The following is a 20,011-nucleotide window of genomic DNA, read 5'->3' on the forward strand; positions in this document are numbered from 1 at the left end:
CAGCGGTTTCTTTAGACATAATCTGATCCCAACAAATATGCAGCAAAGGATTCATAAAACGGTGCTTTTATTGCCCCTTCACAAACTCAGAGCTAGTCAAAACTAAGTTCCTGATGTTTGTCTTAGATGTCTCATTTCCCACTGCTACACAACATGTGCACTAAGAAACCTGCTTATGGTTCCAGCAAATAATGACAAATTATTGTGAACTTGGGTTTATAATACAGGAATAAAAAGTACACCTGGAATGGGAATTGCTGTAGCTCCGAGCTATTTTCTTAATGAACACTCTAAAGCCAAGAGTTTGTGTTCCGATATCGTGCTAGTTTACAGCTTAACATCATGTGCTTGTTCTGTACCCCAACCTGGCAGGAAGCACGCACCCAGCTTTCTCGTTGCGAGTCTCATCTCACTGAAGTTAAACTACTCCCAGAAATAAGGCCAACCAAACCTCCACTTGAACATATTTGGTAAGGGAGGTGATGGGCCAGACCCACAGAGGAGGCAGATATGGCTGAGCTGAGCCCTGGGAAAGGGGGACCAGAGCAAGGCACAGCATGGCTATTCAAAGGATGCTCCTCCATTTCACCTTCTGAAATGGCAGTCCTGCTGATGCTTCTGCGTACTTCCCTACTTCCCTGACCGTGGTTGGATTAAGTACCTGGAGAACTGGCAGCTTAACTTGCCTCTCCATGGTCATGCCCTGCTTGTACACCACCTGGCTCGCTTTCTGCACATGAAGTGGATGTAAAACCTCGCTCTTCAGTTTTGGCAGGGTTTGGCAAGCGCAGGCAGATTGGGGTAGAGGAAAATCAGAGTAGTGACTTACATGATCTGAGGTAGCCTGCTACAAATCCAATGTGGCTGCTCACATCACTTGGGTAAGCAGCAGACTTCAGATCTGTACCATGAAAAAACCCACTTTTTATTACTAGCAGTTCACTTAAATTTCACACCAAAAAAATACCAGTGACTGTCCACTAATGGCAAACCATCTTCGCCTGTCTCTGGCCCAGGGGTTTTTTCCTCCCCACACCTGCTGCCAGGGCTGGGGTGTGGGATAAATCAGGAATGCTTTCAGAGCAGTATGCAGGGCAGTGACTCATACAAGCCTCAGCACAGCTTATGGGATCACTGCCTCTGACTTTACCCGTGATCGCTGACAGAAAGACCTGTCTTACACCAGTGAGGAGTGAGCACTGATCAGACACTAACTACTGACAGGCTGCAAAAACACTGACACTGCATTTAGCAACAGTGCCCCAAACCTGGGCAAATGAGTTTACACTCTCCAATTATTTTCTCCCATTACACTGCCTCATTCTGCTATATATATTAGTTGGCTGTTTTGGTTTGCTATTTAGCAGATGGCTCTCTTTTAAGCTAAAGCTTATTCCCCTTAACTATGTGCTTCCATAGCTTCTGCTGTGCCAAAAAGTTAAACAGATTTCATTATGCATTTCCTGCAGAGACCTAATTTCTACAAAAGGCCTTGAGTAGGACAATATGATTGGCAAGAAAGAGAGTAAAATTACAAGAAGCTCTTTTCACACTTAGCCAAATACCAAAAAGCACCAAGACCTTTTGAAATGGTGCTCCCTGTGGGTCTCAGCAGCTGAGTAGAATATTCAGATTCTTCTGGTTTTGATTCTCCCATATACCCATTTCAGCACAGCATCCTCAAATGGCATCCCCCTAACATGTCAACACGTTAAGCAACTCAGGCTAAAAGAAGGTACAAGTCAAACTTTGTCTCCATTTCTGCTGAATTCTAATGCACTGCCTTATTAAGGCAAGGCAGCCCCAGCTGTATTTCTGACAGACAGCAGCAAGCAGGCCAGAAAAAGAGGCAATCTCGCTCTCCACAACTCAGTCTCCTGGCAGCCCTGGTTCACTCCTTGTAGAGGAGAAACATTACTGCTACATGGTACATTCACAGGCACAGGGGATCTGGCTCAGCACAGCTGAGCAGCTTGGGGCAACAAGATGCCCATACACAGCCCCAGTCCCTTTTGGTAACTCAGTCCTCTCAGTGGTCCCAGAGCCCACATGATCCATTGGACTCTGTAGCAAAAGCAGAAGGCAACTGTGGTTTTAAGACTCTGCTGGAAGAGAAGACTGTGACAAAAACAGCCCAAATTCCAGCCTCTGCCTTTTACTTACCCACCGTTTACCACACCACACAGGCATCAGCAATTCAGTTCAACTCTCACTTCTGCCTGAGGGGAACAAACCTGCACCAGTGGCAGTGCCTGATTCACCCAGCTTAAGTTCTTCTGGTGAGGGAGCACCTTAGATGGCTTACTTTACAGATAAGGAAAAAAGAATCATTGTGCCAGTGCAGACAAGAGCAAGCAGGAAGCTTTTGAGGAGGACTTGCAGAATTTCTAGACGGCTTGAGCATCCTCCTTCCAGAAAGGTGTTTAAGCCACATACTCTAAGTTGAAAGCCATCAGCTAAGGTCCTGGCAAGCTAGTATGGTCTGGCATTTGGGTAGTGTTTTAGACAGTCCAGTGTCAAGAAATGTGGTGGTATATACAACAACAATATTCAGTATTTATCAGTATTTGGCTTGCTTACTCAGTGTTAGTGTTTTAGCTATTTTTTCAAAGAAAAAAAGAAAAGATGAAGAGATTAAGTGACATTCAAACCACCATTCAGATCTTGAAGAGCAAGATCTCCACCAGGATCTTACAACTTCAGGGGAAGTTTAAGGAACAGTTAATTGCTGTTTAAACTACACATCAATTTGACTGGGGCAACAGAGTAACAGAATGCATGAAAGACTCTTAAAAGTTGCTATGAACTAATATAAAACTGAAATAAAAACTGCAGCTTATTGAGAACAGCATTCTGTACCATCCACCCACAGAATAAATCAGCAATGTAACACAATGTCCTTGGGGCAGTCTTGTTAGCAGAAGCTCTTGGAGCCTGTTAGCCCAAGAGCAGACAAATTGAACATGTAGGTGGACATTAAATCCAGCCCAAAATAAGCAAGCAGCTCTGAGTGTCAGCAGATCTATAATTAAGGTTGTATTCCAGTTCATTCTCTAAGGCTAAAGTTATTATTACTGTACCTAGAGGATGAAAGGCTTTCATGCAGAAAGTAGCCAGTCCTTCAAATATCAATTTCCCTCCCACTTGGCAAAGGCACTACTGTAGTAATGCGCTAGATTTCTGATTTTGTGGAGGAAGTCAGCAATTTCACACTCAAACACCACCATCTTCAATTTTTTCCCAATTAGCTGCTGTTGCAGAAAGCTCAGCCACTTCACATTTCAGATTTCTTAAAAGAATCAACTATTTACTGAAAAAAAAAACCCAAAAGAACAAGAGACCTCTGTTTCTACTGATGTCTGTATTTTAAAACATTGAGTAAGATTTAGTCAGGCTTCATAATACAAAATGTCTTTCAGGATCCTGAGTGAAGCTGCAACAAGTTTTGTTGTTTGCTTTTGTTAAGAAACCTTTAGTTTCTAGACAAATGGTTTCCTTGAAATATTACCCTTCTGGGGCTCAGCAAGATCTTGATGACCATTTCCAGTGCAAGTGCACTGTATCGAACTTGATGCCACCAGAGGCATTAGTCATCCTCTGAGTCACTCTCCCCCCTGGCTGGGACACATGCCCTGATTGAGGACATGAGCTGGTCCTGGATCTGCTTCCTGGGATTCTCCTCAAGGTCTGTCTTGATGGCACCCGACTCTGAAATCTTCCACTCCAGTTCTGTGCGGAGGAAAACAAGAGCCATGAATGTGGGGGAGCAAACTGGGCTTTCTCCAGCCCTGCCTCCTTCTGATAAATGCTAGTTTATTTATTTCAGCACTACAGCACCATGCACTTCCCAGTTTACTTTCAGAAATAATAGTAAAAACAAAACAAAAAAAAAAAACCAAAACAAAACCAAAAAACAACACACTCAGATTGCCACAATTCCCCACTGCCCTTCCTACCCTCAGTTCCCCAGCTGACTTCTGTTATCACACTGCCATGACCACCACCAAAACCAGGGCCCTGCACCTAATGCCTGTTCCTCCTCTTCCACCCCCAGGTCCAAGCCCCTGCCCTGTCTCCCACACTCCCTCCAGCTGAGTCCTCCTCACAGTCACTTGTGCTGGCCCAGGTTTCAGCCCAGGGCACAGGACACTGTACTGCAGCCCAATGCTGGCATCCCCAATACCTCCCTGCTCTCTCTACAACCAGGAGTGGAAAAGAAGTGATTGATGTAAATCAGCAGCTTTAAAGGCAACTCTCCTAGTGAAAGCAAACCCCACCTCCTTCTTACCACCCAAGGGCAGAAGACAAGTTTACATGTCTATTGCCAGTGAAGGAATACTACTCATATATTACAGCCACTTCCATCATATCCCGAGTTCATAACAATCAGAAGAGGCAGGGAACAGATTTGTAGGGGGGCAAAAACTGTAGCAATTCCATTTACACATCTGAATCATAGGTGTTTGCCACGCACTAATTATTAGTTCCTTAGCAAGACAGTAAATGAGACTCCAACACCAGCAGTAGGCCTATTACTATATATTGGATTGCTTCCCAGCAGTGGTAAAAGCTCAATACGACACATTCAGTTGAAACCTTCCTCCTCGTCCTGCTGGCAACCCTATCGTTAAATCCAATTTCCTTCAGACATTACAGAGTATTGAATATAACCTCACACTTTCTTTAATCTCCAGTGGAAGTCACCTAAGCTTATGGGAGAAGGAAGCAAGAAATAATAATAATAAAAGTAGAATTGCCCAGCTTTCTGTGACGACTGAATTAAGCTGGATTCTTCAGACCCCAAATTAACTGATTATGTGCTGAAAATGAGAAAAAGCTAACTGTAAATTCTGCCTCCACTGCTCATTTCAGTGCATAATTAGGCAAGTGTTGTAGCTAGAGTTGGCTGCTCTCAAATCAGAGATCTCATTCATGAGCTTTTCCCCTTCTGACAGTTCAAGGAAAGGGAGTGTTTTCTGAAGCACACACTCAAGATACCCTGCAAACTTCAGGGTTTTAGTAAAAAAACTAAAAATCTCTTTACAGCCTATCCCAGTCTGGGCAGTGACATCATTCAACAGGGACCTCAGAATGCTGCTTAACTGTGGTTCACTTCAGATAAAGGCAACATTAAAGCCCAACCTTGAAAAAGCTTGAAGGCATCTGGACCAATATGCCTACTCAGAAAGCTAATGAGTATCCTTTTAAATGAAGTAAAATCCACCAGCTTACATCTGAGTTGCATTTACTTTACAGTAAGAGCCTTTTTCATTGGTGACCTCTGTCTTCAAGCACTTCTGTAGGAAACCTACCCTGATCAACCATCTGCAGATAGCAGCTTCCACTGAAGAGCCACAGTGCTCTGAGACCTGCATCACTGCCCTCATCGCTTGAAGCGTGGCAGCTGACGAGGCTGCACGACCGAGCCTGCCTCCAGGCTGCCAAGATGGGCAAGGAGAAATAGGTCCAGGGAAAACTGCAGCATCCAGAAAAGGCAAGAGCTTCTCTCCGCAGAGTCCTGGGCCCCCTGAACCACTGAGGCAGGAGCTTAAAGTGCTGCCATCTCCAGGAGATGGCAAGAGAACAGGAAGCCCTGTTTCAGGCTAGCAGCCCTATTTAGCCAGACAGGCTCTCTTTAAAGGTTCATGGAGCCTGCATATCAGGAAGGTACAACAGATGAATCAACACCATCAGCTTGAAAATGAAACAAGAAGCCCTGCAATGCAATACACAAGCAGCTATCAGCTGCAGGGTCTGTCAGTCAGCCAGGGCCACAGTCAGTCATTCAGGTACAAGAGCCCTAGAGAACGTGCATGGGTACTATTTTGCCTTTTAATATATTCAGGTAAATTTGCTTCACTCAACACAGGGTGTGAATACTTGCACACACATAATATCTAGATGTAAAAGCGAGTGGCTAAGGAGACCAACAAGATAAAACCTAAATCACATGTTGCTAAGCCATACAAGTACCAAAAAAAAAAAAAAAATCCAGTATGATTTTTAGTACTTCCCTTCTCCTAAGCCTCACTTCTCCCATTCCCAGCAAAGCAGTTTTGCTTTTACTTTGGATGACTGGAGATGCAGACACTCACCATCCCTTGTCAGGTTCATGCCACCGAACACCAAAGGCCCAATGAACTGAGCTTTGATGTCTCCCTCCAGGTAGACAAATATTGTAGGCAGGTTCTTATCAGGGTAGTTGGGAATGCAGGTGGTAGAGATAGCTTTGATGAATTTCACATCTCTGAACTTCTTTGCAAGCCCACTCATATGTTGATTTATTAAGGCACAGAGTGGAATTCTGTGAAGAACAGACATAAGGAGAAAATTTTTTAAAAGTTAGAAAGTAATCTCCTCCAGAAACAAAGTCAGAAATATCAGCTCAATGAGTAGCATTTATGAAAAGATATAGATAGATAGATAGATAGATAGATAGATAGATAGATAGATAGATAGATATATCAAAAGCAACTTCTCATTACTTTTGTTGTCCAGTATGCCAGTGTTCAAAGAAAAATCAGTATCACTGGAGGTTTTGGCGTTTTTTTTGTTTTAAGATACTAGCAAAACAACCTTCTTCTATCATACAGAGTTTATGAAGATCTGATATTTATAAATTGTATGAGCAAGGCCAAAATGTAAAGAAAAGTATTTCCTAGAAGAAAGCATGCAAATGACAATGACCACCTGCAAGACAATTACAAACAATAAATAAAATCAATGTTCTCTAACCTTATCCAGAAAATTCTAGCAACTTATCAGACCTTTTTGTCAAGTTTTGCATCATCCTGACAAAACTGGACACCTTGTTTACTCCATTTTTAGGGTCTAGGACAACTCTCCACCAAGACATCTGTGTCAGGACATCACAGCACAGCTCTGTGTAATCTAATCCACAAGAGATGTCCTGGCACAGAGACATCCCTTTCTGCCATTTTATGCATCTCGTAACCAGACACACAGACAAACACTGCTGCTATAATCCACAGCCCCTCTCACTTTATACAGAATAACTTCCTAGGCTCAGTATTTCAGTGGCAGCAGATACCTCTATGGTAGCTCTGTGTAGCTGAACTAGTCACACTGGACCATACAGATGTATTTGAAAAACCACTTCATGGTAGCATCATTTTAGAGCCAAGTTCAGCAGTCTTGAGTCAACAGTAAGGAAATTACTAATTCAGTATTTTTTTTCTTAAAACTTTATTGTGCAAACTAGGAACTGACTCTAATTATACATTTGTCTAAGAGCATTTTCAGCAATCGACAGCGAAAGGTTAGAAGTTTAAAAAAATTCTTACCCTTGTTTGTAGAGGTGCAGGACTACCCATATCTCTTTTCCAGCTTTTGTCACCTCTTGTACATAATCTTTTCCCGAAATCTCCAAAACTTCACCAAATTTATTCTTCATTTGAGCTGCTTTCATTTCTGCTAACCTCTGCTGTCTGAATAGAACAGAATGGGAAATAAATGTTAAGAACAGATGCATTTTTGACAGAAAACCACTTAAAAGTAGCTGGCTGAAACCTAGACTTCAGAGGGGCATTACAAACATCTTCAAAGCCCAGAACAGCGAAAGGAAGTTGACCATCTACAGATACTCTTGTATTTGCATCACAAGTTAAAGCCATCAACATGCAACAAGTACAACTACATTTCATAAATTCTTTTTGGTCATGTCTGTCCTCAGCAGATATTTCTTCTACAGATACTACACTAGCAAACTAAATGGCAAAAATAATGAAAGATGATAAAGATATAATGGGAAATCAACACTATAATCGCGTAAATCTGCAGTGCCTTAATCTCATTCATGCAGAAATTGAGAAATCTTGGAGGTGATTGTCTTAGCTCTCGGAATCCCCAGCCATGTACTCAGCAGATGCACATTATCTCTGCAAAACCAGGCTTTAAAGGACACTGACTTCAAGCCCAGCTATCCTATTAAATACACTTAGAAGCTCTACAAGAGACGCAAAACACAACCCATCTTTTCTCTCATCAGGCCCTAACAACATCCTTCCCCTCTTCAACAATAACTAACAGCATATAAAAAGAAAAAAAAAACCACAACAATTTTCATAAAAGTTCTGTATGCTCTGACCTGTACATTTCAATAGCTTTCTCATCGTCCTCATTAAATTCATCTTCATTCTCTTCTAGCTCTTCCAGAGTCATGTCTTCATAAGTTTTCACTAGAATGGAAGAAATATCAAATCAGCAAATGTTCCAGGATTAAAGCCTTTATCAGTCCAACAGAAATTATTTACTTTCAGGATGGATTAACTGTGGGAAACACAGCTTCTTCTGAAGTACTATTGTTATTGGATATTTAGAAAATATTATACACTTTAGACATATAGAAAGACAACAGTGTAAAGAACTCCGAGCTGAAGGCTGCCTAGACTAACACAGAAGTACCTCCTCAACCAGCTTTCAAGTCTGGTGGCCGCAGTAAAGACGTAGCTAACACATGCACAACAGTGCAGGGACACCTGAAGAACGGAGGGAGGAGGAAGCATTCAAGAGGTGTAAAGGTCACGAGATACTTTTACTTGCACATTCACACTGCAGACTCCCTTCACATTGTTCTCATTTCAGGTTTTAAACACTTACTTCCATAAAATTATGGAGCTGACATTAAGAGCAAAGCTTTCTTTTGCTGAAAGAATCCATGTGCTCAGGAATGCATTTGTTTGATACCATGACCAGACAGTAACCCTATACAAGACACAGCTTTGGTATCCCTTAAAGACTTAGAAAAAGACACATTACTTTACCAGCATCTAAACATTACTGCTGGCCATTTCTTTGTACAAGGTTCCCCCAGAAGGCACTCCAAGACTTGTCGTGCCACTGCTACCTGAGCTGGCCTGGTCACTCACCAAGAGACTTCTGAAGGATGGCAAGCTGCTCCTCTTCCTTTGCGCGCTCCAGTTCCTCCAGGTTTTCCTTCGGAGGAAGGATACCTTTCTTGCGCAGGACGTCATTCCACTCTGTGTCTTCATTTGGGTCCTAGAACAGAAAAAGAAGCTGATGACAGGCACTCAAGGAAAACTTTGACACTTCCAGAATTTGATATAGGCAAGTTTTCCAAGAGACACAGGACACTGCTAAAGTGGTAACTGTCTGGATGGTGCCAGAAAGTCACAGGGTGCATCCCCCTGATGCTGAGGCTTCTTTGTAGCCTTAAACCAGCACCCTTAACATTTACCTTCTTTGATTCCGTCCTACTCACACCACGTACAGGAGGTCTTGGTAGGGTACAAACATTTGAAGTGTCATAACCATTGCTGCAACTCTCACAAGGTGAAATGAAAGGGGAGAAAAGCAACCGGGCGGCAAGGACGCAGGCTGGCCACAGTGCTCATGTAGGGAGCCTCAGCAGAACAGGCCACCACATCAGCGGTGGCTGCACCAGGAAGTACTGGTGAGAACACACTGGCACTAGCCTTGCTGACCTAGCTCTGGACACATGGGGGGTCTCCTTCATAGACTGAAGTCAGTGCAACCACACAGGTGCTTAGAGAGAAGCTATGACAGTCTCTGCTGGACAAGCCCATTGCAAGAGAATCAGATCTAAATCTGTTCCCAAAAGTTACAAGGAGACTTCACCGTGAAACAGGTGCAATAATCCTGTAAAGCAAGGTCAACAGACACTCATGCATTGTTGAGAAGCTCAGCAGAATTTTGTTTCCAAGTTGCATAGCAATTTTATATATATATTTTTTAAATCCATGAAAATTGAGTGATGAGCACTCAGAGGCTGATTTCAATTCCTTAACATCTTGACCAAAGCTCACTCTGAGGACTGAATACAACACCAACTGCCTTGCTGTGGTTTATATCAACTTGGCTTCTGCTAGGTCTGCCCAAGACCAAACCAGATATTCTGGACTGCCGCTAATAAAAAAAATAATTGGAAAAAAAAATTAAAAAGTTTAAAAAAAAAAAAAAAAAAAAAGCCCAGCAAATAGCAGACCAGATAACTTCGGGGTGTTGTTTTGTTTTCCCCCCCCCCTCTGACTATGGCCATTTCCCCTCGGCACAGCATTTCACAGCCTCCTCTGCCGCTTGTTAACACACTGAAGCGCCCAAGACACCCACCCGCCCCCCCCCCGCTTCGCTACAGGCAGCAGAATCAACACCGCACTTGGAAACGCCCAACCCAAGAAGCCGCCACAACGCCAAGCCACGCCAGCTCCCCGCCGAGACCCCCGCACAGCCGAGACCCCCGCCCCGCTACACGGGGACGACACCGGGCTCGGCGGCACCCGGGGGGCTCCGCGGCCGGGAGCGGAGCGCGGCTGCCCGCGGGAGCGGGGCCCGCCCCGCCGGCCCTGCCCAGGCGCGGTGCCCGGCCCCGCCTCGCCAGCCGGGAGGGCTCCCCCCGCAACGCCGCCTCGGTGCGTGAGCCCCACCCCCCCCCCCCCCCCCACCTGCATCCCGCCGGCGGGGCCGGGGCCCGGTGCGTCGCGGCGGGGCCGAGCAGGAGCGGGGCTGGGCAGGGCCGGTCCCGGCGTGCGCGGCGCGGCCGGAGGAGGCGGTGCTCCCCGGCGGGGCGGGGCGGGCCCGGCACCGCTGCCGCTTCCCGTGCCGCCTAATAAGGCCGGTGCCCGGGGGGCGCCGTGCCTTGGGAAGCGGCGGGGTCGGGCAGCGCCAGCCGCGGGAGTGGCGGTCACGTTGTGGTTTGGGTTGGAGGGGACCTTGCGGATCATCATCTCGTTCCAGTCTGCCTGCCACTGGGGCGTCGGGGTTCGCGGGTCTCAACTCTTGTGGAGGGTTTTTTTTTTCTTTCTCTCTCACCGGCAGCGTTTCCCGTGGCCGCCCCAGTGCCGGTTTTTGAAAGGTCCGGACCCTGCTCCTGACGGGACCCCGCTTCGTTTCCCAGGCAGGGAGCCCCACAGGGAGCAGGGGGTAGCAACTTCTCCGCCTCTCCGGCCCCCCTTACTAGGGTCCTCGCTACTCTTCCGCAAGCAAGAAGGTGTGGGTGCTCCGTGGAGCTGCTGGGGACCAGCCCTCCCGTGCTGGGCACCCCCTCGTCCCTGGCCTGCGAGCGGCCGTCCCTGCGTGCCTCCCCGCGAGGGCTGCTGGAGGGGTTTCCTGCAAAGGTTCTTCACGTAAGGCACGACCCCACAGCTACGACAGCAGCAGAGCTTTAACCCAAGTGCCTTCCTTTGGAGAGATGCTGCTACCCTCTCCTTGTACCCCTCAAATCCGCAACTGCGAAACGGTGCAGGATCTAAGTCATGGAGGGCAGAAGAAGCACGGTCCGGCTTCCAGGGAGCACAGCCCCACAGCCTGCACGGCCTAAGAAACCCTTCCTCATCCCCACACCATCGGAGCTCAGCCAGGATTGCAGAGCACCTCTGCTCTTGCCTGGCCCCTTTGCTCATCCTTTCAGCAGCACAGCAAGGGATACAAACTCAAGTCCTCTAAGTAGCCTACTAAAGACACTCTGGAAAAGAGAGCAGCACAAGGAATTTGCTGTCAGACTGAAAAATATGTAACATATTCTGAAATTCTTGTGTCAGAAGTGGAAAAGAAACAACAAGCTATTTCCTAGCACCTTCTAGCTTTCCTTTCTCACCTGTAAAGCAATCAGACAGGAAGAGAGAGTGTTTTCCATGGGCCAGCCCTGCTAGAATGCGTTCACAGGCGCCTTTGCAGTGGAGCAGCAGGACTGTGAGTCCCTCTTCTGCCCAGCCCCAGGAGGCTCATCCATGTTAGATGGTGTGGCTCTGCAGAGCACGCAGGGGAAGCAGCATGGCCGTGAGACCTGAGATCTCAACCAGGCAGTGTGCTGAGCTGGCCATGGCCTCAGCTCCTCAAGTTCCCCAGACAGCATCCTCGAGCTTCCATAAACCTGAATGCATAAACCAGACTGGGTACCCTCATAGAAACACCCCAAATAAATTGTCAGCCATAGGGAACACTTCCCTAGGAGCATCCAAATACTGTTGCTGAGTTTTGGGGCTCTGCTCTACCTGTTTTCTCTCTAACTCTTCCCATTCCTCTTCTCTCAGTATCTTTTTGACTGCATTTGAAATCCTGATTTATTTCTCCACTGGCTTAACTCCTCATTTTTCTTTCCCTGTTCTTCTAAACAAATTAAAATAAAATTAAAACCAAGCCTATATTATATATTCCTATCAGACATAATTATCAGTACTTTGTATATTGCTAGGGATTGAACATAGCCAATTAACATTACAAGAAATTTGTGCCTAGTTACTTTTACTTTGAGTTTGTATTAAAGCATCACTCAGCAAACACCAGGGAGTGGGTTGAATCTGGTGACGCAAGTCCATTTGGGATCAACACCTCATTCCCTAAAATGGGCACTTCTGACCTTTCAAAGAATTGAGCAGACCTTGCTGCTTCTTTTCAAGGACACAGCAGAGGAGAAGGGAGAAGAGTCCTGGTTCCACCTCCTTTTTGCTCTATCCTGATGGTGAGCACACTTGCCCAGAAAGGGAGAGCCCAGCTTTAAGTCCCCAGAAAAACACCCCTACACAACCTGCCAGTTTGTTGTGGGTATGCAGATAAACCACTGTGTCTTTGCCCTGCTAAAGGCCTGACATTCAAGTTCAGAAGCTCTGTTAATAATATGTTATAACATCATGGACATCCCATTAACACTCATGTTTCCCGAAGCATGCTGGGGCACTTACCCTGTGCTAAATCTGGTTTACCAAAGAGAAGGCACAGCCACTTTTTCTCTGTCTGAACTAAAAGAAAAGGATAGCTGTGCTTTGAGAGGACATCAGTCCTTATAGTGAATATTTAGATGTGTGGAGGGTGCCCTATACCCATCTCCCAGGGCCCTGAGGTGGAGGAAGACTCAGCTTTACCCAGCTTGGACTAAGCACTCATCCTTGTGGGGAAAGTGGCTGCCTGAGCAATAGATGGAGCCACAAATACAGAGAATGTGTGAACTTTTAATCAGAAAGTAAAGGGCTATGGAGCCTTTCAGCAGCGCAGCATGTGAGCTAAAATTTTCAGGATCGCAATTTTGGAGCCTTCTGCTGGTGCTCCAAAGTCTTTTGTCTCTGAACCTCAGTCAGTACCCAGCATGCAGAACTGAAGACTTATCTGTCAGTGCCAGTTTTGCTGTATGAACATTTTGTCAGAGCCTGGGCTTTCAGGAGGACCTGCTTGCTGAATAATCATCTCCTGTGGCTGAAATACCATCCACACCCATGGCTCTTTTATGTTGTTGGTTGGAACCTATTGGTTGGAACCTGGTTGAACACCAGAAAACACAGAAAGAGCATAAGTAGAGAGTGTGTACTGATAAAAATTGAGGTGCTCAAAAAACCTCATTTGAATTAGGTGAGAATTAGGCTCAGGTGAAGTGTGAGGATCTAGCAAAAAACCCTCAGCACCAGAACCACCCTCTTCCCACAGTAAACCCTGAGGCCCACCTGGGGCAGAGAGTTACCAGAAGAGGGGGCAGAAGCCCACATCTTCGGAGCAGCCCTATCACATCACTTGGTGGGGCTCAGACACAATCGAAAAAAGGATAACTCTTATCTGCCCAGAACATGCATAAAGCAATACCCGGTTTCCCTCCTCCTGCCCAACTGAAAATACATCGTATTTATAAGATACATTTTCCCTATGTACTTTTTCATCAAGCTTCAGCAGGAAAGCCAGGACTGTTTTTACACAGTGTACAGACAGAAGTGTTCAAGACAGAGTGGGTGAGAGCTGGCAGCGACACAATGAGACTGAAATACAGCTGTAGCTCAGCCCCTGGAGTCAGCCTGGCTTTTCCCCCTCCTTGAGAATTTGCTTCTGGGGGTCTACAAGGTATTTCTTCCTATTCCCTCAAATCAGGGTGTCATGCTTTAACCTCAGCCAGCAGCCACTCATTCATGCCCTTCCAGTGGAATGGGGAATAGAATCAGAAGGGTAAAGGTGAGAAAACTCATGGCTTGAGATAAAGATATTTTAATAGGTAGAGAAAAAGCTGTGCATGCAAGTAAAGCAGAACAAGGAATTATTTCAGCTTCCCATCAGCAGTCTAGGGGTTTAGACATCTCCAGGGAACCAGGGTTCCATCATGCTTACTGACGACTTGGGAAGACAAACATTTCACCCTTCTGTCTTCTCCCCCCAGCTATTTATGCAGAGCATCATGTCATTTGGTACAGAATATCCCTCTGGCCAGCTGGAGTCTGCTGTCCTGCCTGTGTCCCCTCCCAGCTTCTTGTGCACTTCCAGCCCACACACTGGTGGGGTGGTGTAAGAAGCAGAAAAGCCCTAGAGGCTGTGCAGGCACTGCTCAGCAAAAACTAAAACATTTGTGTCTTACACTGTAAACATCTCTGTAAACACTGTTTTCAGCACAAATCCAAAACATAGCCCCATACCAGCTACTGTGAAGAAAATTAACTCTATCCCAGCAAAAAACAGCACCCAGGTGTTAGAAAGAATGTGAACCACATGTGAGAATGACTCATTAATTGTCCAGGTGACCCACTGATGAGGAGGAGAAAAAGTTGCTAATAAAAGGTTCTGCCCCAGGAAGAGGGAGAGTGGTGTTGTGTGGCTCATTTGCCTCTCAGTGTAGGCTACAGAAAAATTACAGGCTAGGCCAAAATAAGAAATTTTGAAGGTAATTGGTTACATTTTTCATTTCTATCACACAGTGAAAGATTTGGTGGTGTTGTGGACTTTATGTTATTTTTGTAAGTTGGCTGCATTTGCAGCATGGTATGTCTGTAATGTGAGTAATCAGATATGAAAATTAATGTCAGATAGTAGGGATAAGGAGCTATGGCTTGGTTTGCTTGGATCTTGTTACGGACTGGGATTTTTGTTTTTTGTTCCTCCATCTCAAATCATAGTCTGATTTTTCTTAAATATTTAAGCCTCTCTAAAAGCTGAAAAACCCCTGCCATGTTAATCTACTGATGGATGTTCTTGTGTATTGCGAACTGTGGTACTGGAATAATTGTCCCATTTATTCATATAACTGTCTTTAAAATAATTATTTTTGCCACTTCAATTGTGAGAGTACTCTAACTTGACTGGAACTTGAGTAAATAGCAATTTCTATTTTTTTAGTCTGCATTGTGTTGCCCAAATTTTCCCTTTTCCTGATGGAGAACACCTCTTGTAGTCTCACAGTAGCCAGCTAATATCCCTTGGGGGATTAATTTAGAAGTTTGTATGGAAATTTCTTAGAGTATTTGGGGTATAAAATGCTGTGGTCTGCAGAAATTAATCGTTAGATTTAAAATGAAAGAAAGATCTAAACTGATAATGGAAGAAGTTAGAATATAGATTCCTCTTAGAAGGAGAGGCAGGCTGGGCCTCAGTTTAGACTTGAGGTAAGAGTTATGTTGTTTAAAAAAATCTTATTGAAGGAGACTTGCTGTGCCTCAATCCCACATACATTCCAAGTGGCAGGGGAAAATTTTTTTTCTTTTTTTCTTTTTTTTTTTGTGGTCTTCATGTCTACTGTCATAGTGCTCTGGTTTTATAACAAGGCCTCTGTCCTAAAAGGTAGGCTGTAAAAGGGTATTAGTAGTTAAAATCTTAGCTCTGCTATTAATTAACTATGGTGTGTGTCTATTTCAAGAAAAGAACAAGCTTTCTTCTTGATGTAGACAACCAGAAGGTATAACTCATCTTGCTATTGTGTCCTCTTGCCAGCAGTTGGCTGAAGCCCGAGCCAAATTTGCAGATCTCCCGTTTGTGTCTCCTCACCCACCAGAATGTCTGGACGTGGAAAGAAGCACACGGTGGCTGGCAAATCTGGAGCTACACCAAAGAAAACCAGATCAGCCAAGGCTGGACTGCAGTTCCCTGTGGGTCGTGTCTACAGGCTCCTTAAAAGAGGGAACTATGCTAACAGGATTGGTCCTGGTGCTGCCATCTACCTGGCTGCTGTGCTGGAGTACCTGAGTGCAGAGATCCTGGAGCTGGCAGGGAATGCTGCCCAGGAAAACAAGAAGACCAGGATTCTGCCAAGGCACATCCAGCTGGCTGTGAGAAATGATGATGAACTGAACAAGCTCTTCTCCTCTGTGACCATTGCTCAAGGAGGGGTTATGCCAAATATCCTTTCCCAGCTCCTTCCCAAGAAAAGTGCTCCTTCTTTAAAACAAGTTGGTAGCCAGTGAAAATTACTTTTCCTGGTCTGGTCTGTGCACTTATGGATGATGGGACTTGGTAGCACTAATTTGTATGTGTTTGCTTCTCTGTCAATAATTTTTCCTGTGAATTTTAATACATTTTTAAAGCCTGTAATAAAATTCTTAGAATGCAAAACTGTTCTTTGTTTTCTCAGCTCCCCTTCCAGGGATGGAGTAACACAGAAAATGTAACAAATAAATAAATCTAGTATACCACCCAAATAAGCTTTTTAAAAGTCAAGTACATGTTTACTTCTCAAAAGACGTTACAGGGTAACTGTTGTGGAGCAGGTAGAGGAGTCAAGACACACAGTCATTCCTGTTCATGTGAACTTTTCCTCCAACACAGATTTCTAGTGCAATTACCTCAGTGCCTCATAGGTTGTTTAACTCTGCTTTAGAAGTTAGTAACCTTGTGCTTTAAAGTCTTCTTGCTTATTAAGGTGTAGCGAGCAACTACCTCCTTTCGGGCTACTTCAACATGACACACAATTTCTGTCTCCTCCATCTTGTCATAAGGACCATAGGTAGCTTATTTGAAGTCTGATGTAGTATTTGTGCTATTGGTAGAGGTGACTGTCTTGTTTCTGTCTCTCAGTGCAGAAAAACTTTATTCTGTATTCTTTACTGTGAGAGTGACAGAGCACTGGGACAGGCTGCCCAGAGAGGTTGTGGAGTCTCCTTCGCTGGAGACATTCAAAACCCTTCTGGACACATTCCTGTGTGATGTGCTCTGGCAGGGAGGTTGGACTAGATGATCTTTTGAGGTCCCTTCCAACCCCTGTGATTCTGTAAAAGAGCTCCCAGGCCTTTGTTGACCAAGTAATTGAAAACCTCTTCCCCAGAGAAGTGCCGAGACTTTCTGTTTGCAGTGGGTGCTGAGACTTGCTGTTGAACTTGAAACTGAGGGTCTGCAGTAGCTGCATTAGGATCTAGATGAGGGGATTGAGTGCTTCCTCAGTAAATTTCCAGATGACAAAATTGGGTGGGAGTGTTGATCTGCTTGAGGGTATGGAGGCTCTACAGAGGGACCTCAATAGGCTGGATGATGGGCCAAGGCCAAGTGCTGAGTCCTGCCCTTGTGTCACAACAACTCCCAGCAGTGCTACAGGCTTGGGAAGAATGGCTGGAAAGCTGACAGGTGGACAGGGACCTGGGGGTGTGGGTTGACAGACAAATGAACATGAGCCAGCAGTGTGCCCAGGTGGCCAAGAAGGCCAACAGCATCCTGGCTTGTATCAGAAATATGTGGCCAGCAGGAGTAGGGAAGTGATTGTGCCCCTGTACTCAGCACTGGCTAGGCTGTACCTCTAGTACTGTGTTCAGTTCTGGGCTCCTCACTATAAGAAGGACATTGAAGTGCTGGAGCATGTCCAGAGAAGAGCAACCAAGCTGGTGAAGGGTCTAGAGAATAAGTTCTATGAGAAGAGGCTGAGGAAACTGGGATTGTTTAGTTTGGAGAGGAGGCTGAAGAGGGACCTTATTGCTCTCTACAGCTACCTGAAAGGAGGTTGTAGGGAGGTGGGAGTTTGCCTCTACTCCCTACTGAATAACAATAGGACTAAAGGAAATGGCCTGAAGTTGCACCAGGGGAGGTTTAGAGTAGATAGAAATGTGTGTATGTGGCACTTCAGGGCATGCTTTAGTGGGCATGGTGCATTTTTTGTGGGTTGTGTGGTGGTGTTGGTTTTATGGGGTAGTTGTAGTGGGGGGGTTTTGTTTGGTTGGTTGGTTTGTTTGTTTCTGGGTTTTTTGGGGTCTTGTTTGGTGGTGGTGGTTGTTGTTTTTTTGGGTGAGTTGAGTTGTTCCCCTGCCTCGCATGGATGGTTGGACTAGGTGATCTTAGGGGTCCTTTCCAACTGTGACTATTCCGTGATCAGTCTGCCCCCAGGTCAGTATCTCACAGATTCCACGGTATCTCACACAGAGAAAAGCTGGTTAGGACCAGCTTCCTAAACTATAGCTGGAACATGAGCTTTTTTATTTGAAAGAAGGATCAGCCTGTCCAGTTGAGTTTGACCCAGCTCCTTTGCCCCCTCAAGGCACGAGGGTGCCAGCGCCTACAGTCTTGGTTTTATGATGCTGACAGACGTCAGAGCTGTATGCAGCTGAATTAATGACTCACTCAAAGCTGTGCTTACACAGAAATGGGAAGAGAGGATACCTGACTGAGCAGATACCGTGATTTCAGGGTGGTGGGCAGCTGGAACCATCATTGTGTGCTGCCTGATTTTCAAAAGCAATTTGATGAGATCTTGGCTGGCCTTCAATTAACCTAGTGAAGTGAGAAAAAGTGGAGGATCCTGCAGCAATGAGAAGTAAAAATGTCTGAGAGTAGATCTTAAGCTTTGTGCATATAGTAAACATATTATATGTTACTAGCCTTGTGCTGAGTGTTTACACATGTAAATGGGGGGGGGGGGAAAAGCTGGAAAGGAGGTACATGAGAAATGAACATGTGAAACTCAAATTGTTTTCTCCATTTGACCATGGCAAGGGAAAGCAGGCTTGGAAATTATTTCTTTGGACCAAGGAAAAATGTAAACTTTTGCAGGAATTGTAGAAGACTCAAGCAGGGTACTAATTTTGTACGGTTTCTCAGCATGGTGCTTACAGCACCCTTTGATAATGAGAAGAAACGTGTGTAGGGCATCATGCTGCTCCTGGATGCAAGCTACTCCTATGAGCCTGCTCAGCACCACACCGAACAAACCCTGCAAGGTATGGCCAGTGCTCAAGTAGCCTCTAGAAGTGACTTCACCTGCCATTTTCAGTATGATAAAAGACCCTGAATGAGATGTGTGGTCCTACCTCTACTTACACTCAAAGACAGAGTGTGTAAAGAAATACTGGTCCAATTCAAAGGTCAACTTTTTAAGTATTACTCTGATCAAGAATAATCTTGTTTGCTTCCTTCTAGCCAACATTTCAACCCATTTGTAAATTAACCAGATAGCATAGTGATCTGAAAACTCATCCCGCTGATTTCACAGTAACAGCAGGTAGATGACTCCTGAAGTAACTGCTCAGCAAAAGTTTTTGTTGGGCCAGGGCTCGCCTTTCTAGCACTCATGTATTGAAGAAAAAAATTATTCAGCTGTCACCACACCTTTAGCCCTAGAAAGGACATATGGGCTTTGCAACACAGCTATACATGACCTTGGGAAAAACAAACAAACAAACAACTGGACTGTGTGAGAGATGGGGACAGGTCCTAGAAGAGAGAGAATCCAATGTTAGAGGTCCTGAGCTTTCCCAGGCTCTGCAGCATGGTCACAAAGCAGCTTGGCAAGAGCTGGCAGCACAAACAACAGTGGTACAGGTTGTTTGGTTTAATTCTTGATGACTGCAGCAAGGTGAGCTGTGCCCCTTTCCACCTGTAATAGATTAACTGGCAATCAGCAATAGGGCAGTTGTCTGAGGCAGTAAATATTAGGCTTGTTTCCAGAGGAGATCAGCTAGTGAGGTGCTAAGCAGCCCTGGGAGGAGTAGTGACAAGTTCTAATGCTCCCAGGGACTGTATTGAGTTGCTCTTGTGTAGGGACCTTCCTTGGTTGTTTTTTTGTTGGTTTTGTTTTGTTTTTTTCTGAGTGACTGAATCATTGCTCACCCAGGTGGAATTAGATTATGCAAGAGCTGGTGGTGATACGGCTATCACTGTGGAGTTTAAAAGGGGGCAGCTCTTGCTGGAAATTGTGGTTGGTGGATTTGGATAGTGGTATTGTTGGGAAAGAGACTAAGTCAGTAATATCTTCAGGTGAGAGTTTGTTCTTAAAAAATGACAGCATGCTTTCTTTGTGTTAGGCAAACTCCTGTGTGAAATAATGGGTTTATAAGTTCTGTGACTAGTATAAGACTTC

The 20,011-nt window shown here is 45.1% G+C and overlaps 1 protein-coding gene across 1 annotated transcript; it reads right to left on the minus strand.

Annotated features, from left to right (window-relative positions):
- Window positions 1-3,342: 3,342 nt before the first annotated feature.
- Window positions 3,343-10,557, minus strand: PDCL3 (phosducin like 3). Its single transcript, XM_051641845.1, has 6 exons — window positions 10,443-10,557; window positions 8,889-9,018; window positions 8,108-8,198; window positions 7,305-7,448; window positions 6,096-6,304; window positions 3,343-3,729 (listed from the first exon to the last, which is right to left on the minus strand). The coding sequence occupies exons 1-6, from the start codon at window positions 10,446-10,448 to the stop codon at window positions 3,587-3,589; spliced, it is 723 nt and encodes a 240-aa protein (XP_051497805.1). The 5' UTR covers window positions 10,449-10,557; the 3' UTR covers window positions 3,343-3,586.
- Window positions 10,558-20,011: the final 9,454 nt, after the last annotated feature.

This window comes from Apus apus, chromosome 1 (assembly GCF_020740795.1).
Source record: "Apus apus isolate bApuApu2 chromosome 1, bApuApu2.pri.cur, whole genome shotgun sequence".
Taxonomy (NCBI): domain Eukaryota; kingdom Metazoa; phylum Chordata; class Aves; order Apodiformes; family Apodidae; genus Apus; species Apus apus.